The 4361-nt window shown below is 37.2% G+C and overlaps 1 protein-coding gene across 1 annotated transcript; it reads left to right on the top strand.

Moving 5' to 3' along the window:
* The first annotated feature begins 1990 nt into the window (after positions 1-1990).
* LOC145041031 (Gap junction beta-4 protein) lies at positions 1991-4084 on the top strand. The gene is made up of 4 exons (XM_078988925.1): positions 1991-2772; positions 3037-3277; positions 3354-3471; positions 3549-4084. The coding sequence occupies exons 1-4, from the start codon at positions 2171-2173 to the stop codon at positions 3644-3646; spliced, it is 1059 nt and encodes a 352-aa protein (XP_078845051.1). The 5' UTR covers positions 1991-2170; the 3' UTR covers positions 3647-4084.
* Positions 4085-4361: the final 277 nt, after the last annotated feature.

Below are 4361 nucleotides of genomic sequence, written 5' to 3' on the forward strand. Positions count from 1 at the left end.
GCCAAGTCTGGGAATTTATGGATAGAGTATTTTGGGCCTAATTATTGTTATGGACATTGGTTCTAGGCCCATTTGGTGGAGTGGGCCCAATTTGGTAAATTGGGTCAATGTTGGACTTTGGTCTTGGCCCGATATGTGGAAGTATGATTGACCTAATGTTTATTTTGTTATGATGGTTAGTTCGGGATTTGCGGTGAGTTGGTGGTTCGAGAGTCTGCTTCTTCAGTTCAGAGTATCGACATACTGTAGACTCAGAGAGTGGACCAGGCCGACTGAAGGCCCGATGCGGGCAGACCAGTCATACTGTAGACTTAGAGAGTGGACCAGGTGGGTTGAAGGCCCGGTGTGGGTGGAGTGGTGGACCAACCACACTGCAGACTTGAAGGACATGACTAGACACGGAAGGTGGACTGAAGGCCGATGCGACGGACCAGTCACACAGTAGACCCGATATGCATGGCTGTTCTATGTTCTGTTATGTTATGTATGCTATTTGTGTTATGGGCCGGAAGGCAATATGTTATGGGCCGGAAGGCAATATGTTTGGACCGGAAGCTCGTAGCCTGGAAGGGCGTATATGTGGTTGGTATTTTTGGGGTATCTCACTAAGCTTTCGGACTTACAATTGTGGTTTAAATGTTTTTCAGATTCTTCAGGATACCGTGGCAAGTCGAAGGCGTGATCGTACCGCTCATCGTGTTTATGTTTATGACATGGTTCTGGGAATACTCTGATAATAAATGTATTGAAAACCTTTTTGTAATAACATTATTAAAATGGATTGTTTTTGAAAAGTTTAAATTTTGTTGAAATTTTTGATCATTACACTTTATGACAATGGAAGCCTCATGCAAGCTTTAAGGTGTTTTTATGGTCTTTTAAGCCCCAAAAGGCCATGCACCATGATTTTATTCTGAGATGTTTTTACTCTGATATGTTTGATATATGTTTATGTTGTTTTGAGATACGGTGACTTCATGATTTTTATGAGATTATTTGATAATTATGGTTTTATTAAGTGGGTGTTTGGCAAAACTTTTTAAAAATAGCTTATTAGCTCTTTAGCTTTTCAAAAAGCTAATAAACTAAAAAAGTGTTTGTGTAATTGAAAAACATTTTTTAAAACAACTTTTTGGATAGGAAAAAGTAAAGCTTTCAAAAAGCTAGAAAATTTTAACTTTTTAACCATTTTACTCTTAAAAAGCTGTTTTTCTTATCCAAACACTTTTTAAAACCAACTTTTCCTAAAGGCTATAAGCTAATAAACACTTTTCTTAGAAATCACTTTTATGCTAAAAAAGCTAACCCAAACATACCCTAATAATTAAAAACGAAACTTTTGAATCGTATTTTTAGGATTTTTCATTTTTTTTAATTAACTAGATCACAACTAAATAAAAAATAAAAATAAAAGTAATAAGAGTAAATAAATCATTTTATATGGATCATAGATAAACCAAGATAGAAATTGAAACTACAGGTATATTCAATAAGACTGAAAAAAATTAATAAATAAACTTAATATTCGGTAAAACCACAAAGATCATTTATAAATGAAAAATCCAATATTCTCATATTTTTTTATTTTTATAAATTTTTAGACATTCGTGTAATAGAATTATGACCTATATAGACAGGACGATGGATAAATAAAAATTAGAAAAATATTTATTATTATTATTATTATTATTATTATTATTATTATTATTATTATTATTATTATTATTATTATTGTGTATCTCTAAGTGTTGAAATAGGTCAATGCGACCACAGCACCTACGGTGCAACGAATATTCCAGAAAAGCGAAACGCATCCTCCCGCCACAGCCAAACATACCTACCACCTCAACAATCAACATTTTACATTCCAATTAACCACTTAAAATTCTCCACGTGTCCGCCACATAACCAGACTCGAAAAATATGTCCACTTGTCTACCCGGCTTATGTTAGCGTACATCCTCGAACGGTTAAATCACGAGATAAAGCCACGTGTCCAGTTCCTCCCGCGTCGTCGATCTATCCGTTAACCCTAATCTCTCTCTCTCACCTCCCATCCCTCTTGTTTCTCTGCAACTCCTCCATTCAAGAAAAATTAGGGAAAGTTACAATTCTTGAAACCGAAAGATTTCCTTGATCTTTTGATTAAATTCATCTCGTTTTGATAAAAATGGGGAAGCTCATATGTGATTCAACCACTTCTTCTCCGGTAATCCCATGGAAAGATCCAACTGCAGCTCCACCATCCATCGATACCATCGCCGCCGTCGATTTATCAGAGGAGATGCTCGCCGCCACCACCACGACCTGGGATGACGTGTCGGGGTTAGAAGACCAGCAGAAAAGGCACCTACAGAGGCTTCACGCCAAGGGAGTCCTTTGGAAACATCCAGGGAATAAAATCCTTAATCAATGCCAAGAAGATGATTCTACGTCGCCAGCGGCGGTGGTTTTCAGGCTGAGTCACGGCGGAGATGTCGAGGCGGATGGAAATTGTTTGTTTACTGCATCGCGAAAGGCGATGGGGCTGACGGAGATCAACGCCAAAGATCTACGGAGGCGGACGGTGAGAAGGTTCTTGGAAGATCTTGGATCTGAGAGTGGGGTGCAGAGAGAAAACATAGACGCGGCGATTAAGCATATGTATGTGCCAGATCTAAGATCTGGTTGGGGTATACACGTGGTTCAAGAGGTGAAATTTCTTGCGAAGAAGACAGATCGTGAATCTCTAGATTCAGCTATCGAGGAGCTCGTTAATCTGGGTATGCAGAGGTATAAAAAACTTTTTTATTTCTTGTAATAAATACATATGATTCATCAATTAGTCCTAGATCGGTCAATATCCGGAATCAGTTGGAATTACAAAGATTGTATCTCAGATCCAATTGATTGATACAATTATACAGAAAGAATCGTATCTTTCAGAACGAGGGTCATTTTCATCTTCTAAACCCAGAAATCGTAGATCTATCGAGCTGACCATAATAATGTTTCTTGAAAATTGATTGATTGATTGATTGTGTTTGTACTACGTAGGGAATTGGGTGCGGAATCTATTTATAAAGAGAGGTGCATTGGTGTAGAGAATGGGGAAAACTGGGCCAAGTATATGTCGATATCTGGATCTCCAGATGATGAGTATGACATCATCACTTTGCAATACACAGAGGAAGGTTTATTAAGTGTAGATGAGAACAGAGAAGGACACGCTGCAGCTTTTGGTGATGATATAGCAATTGAATCTCTTGCTACTGAATTCAAAAGAGAAATTTATGTGGTGCGCTTTGCTTAGAAATTCATTTTATGGGCATTTGATTTGGATAATAATACAATTACAATTACAATTACAACAGGTGCAAGCACATGGATCAGACGCCATGGTGGATGAAGATAACTGTGTGTTTTTCCTGCCACATCGTCCTAGAAGTGAAATATGCGGACCTCCCTTTTTTCTCTTCATGAAAGGAACAGGTAAGAAAAGAAAACATTATGATATGATGATGTAAAAATGGATGTTGAAAGAAAGTTTGAATTACTACTCATGACAGGTTGGTGTGGAGCTGGTGGTGATCACTATGAGCCCTTAATTGCTCATTCATCTTCTGTGGTATCTCATTCCCATGAGAAAGTTGCATTGGTGCTGTGATATGCATGCCCATGGATTTTTGCAGTTTTGTTGGGGAGATGATAGAAATAGGTGCCCAATTCTTTTCCATATTTTTGCTGCTGTGGATGACTGTTGACTGTTCATCATCACATGGCGCCCAATTATCTCAATTTCTGCTTAGAAAGTCAAGTCAGGAAACCTTTTATGAAATTTTGGTAAGTGTAGTAGCAGTAGCAGTAGTGGTTTGGTTTTTTTTTTTTTTAATCACCGGCTTTTTTCTTTTTCATTTTTGGGTTTTTGATGATGATTTTGTTGTTGTTGTTGAGTAGTCATATCTGAGGAGAGGGGTATAGAATGAATTGTTATTAGATTTGTATTGTTATTGTTTCGGTTGGTTGGTACGCTGAGAAATGAGAATGGTACCAGTTTGTTGTAGTAAACAAAATGCCAGAGCCAAGACATCGGCTTCTCCTTTAATCTTTGTGGAACTCCCTTCATTTTCACTCTCCCCTTTCATTTCTCTACCTAGGCCTGCATCATTCTTGCAACTTGTTTTTTACTTGATCCGAATTCTCAAATATTAAAATATGAAAAGATTTGAGCAAATATTGCTATAACTTAGCATTTGGTGCGTTCCAAGAACTAGATCGATTATATATCAACGTAGAAATTCATAAACACAAAAAATGTTCCATTAAATTATTAGAATCTTCTCAAAGTTTCATGAATTATAAATTTTGATTACACAAACAGA

Source organism: Lactuca saligna, chromosome 4 (genome assembly GCF_052625555.1).
Source record: "Lactuca saligna cultivar CGN05327 chromosome 4, ASM5262555v1, whole genome shotgun sequence".
Lineage (NCBI taxonomy): Eukaryota > Viridiplantae > Streptophyta > Magnoliopsida > Asterales > Asteraceae > Lactuca > Lactuca saligna.

Bases quoted from the DNA above. Each gene is read 5' to 3' on its own strand.
- LOC145041031 (XM_078988925.1), top strand. From the start codon at position 2,171: ATGGGGAAGCTCATATGTGATTCAACCACTTCTTCTCCGGTAATCCCA. The intron at 3,278-3,353 runs GTGCGCTTTGCT...CAATTACAACAG, and splicing joins TCAAAAGAGAAATTTATGTG to GTGCAAGCACATGGATCAGA. The intron at 3,472-3,548 runs GTAAGAAAAGAA...TACTCATGACAG, and splicing joins TCTCTTCATGAAAGGAACAG to GTTGGTGTGGAGCTGGTGGT.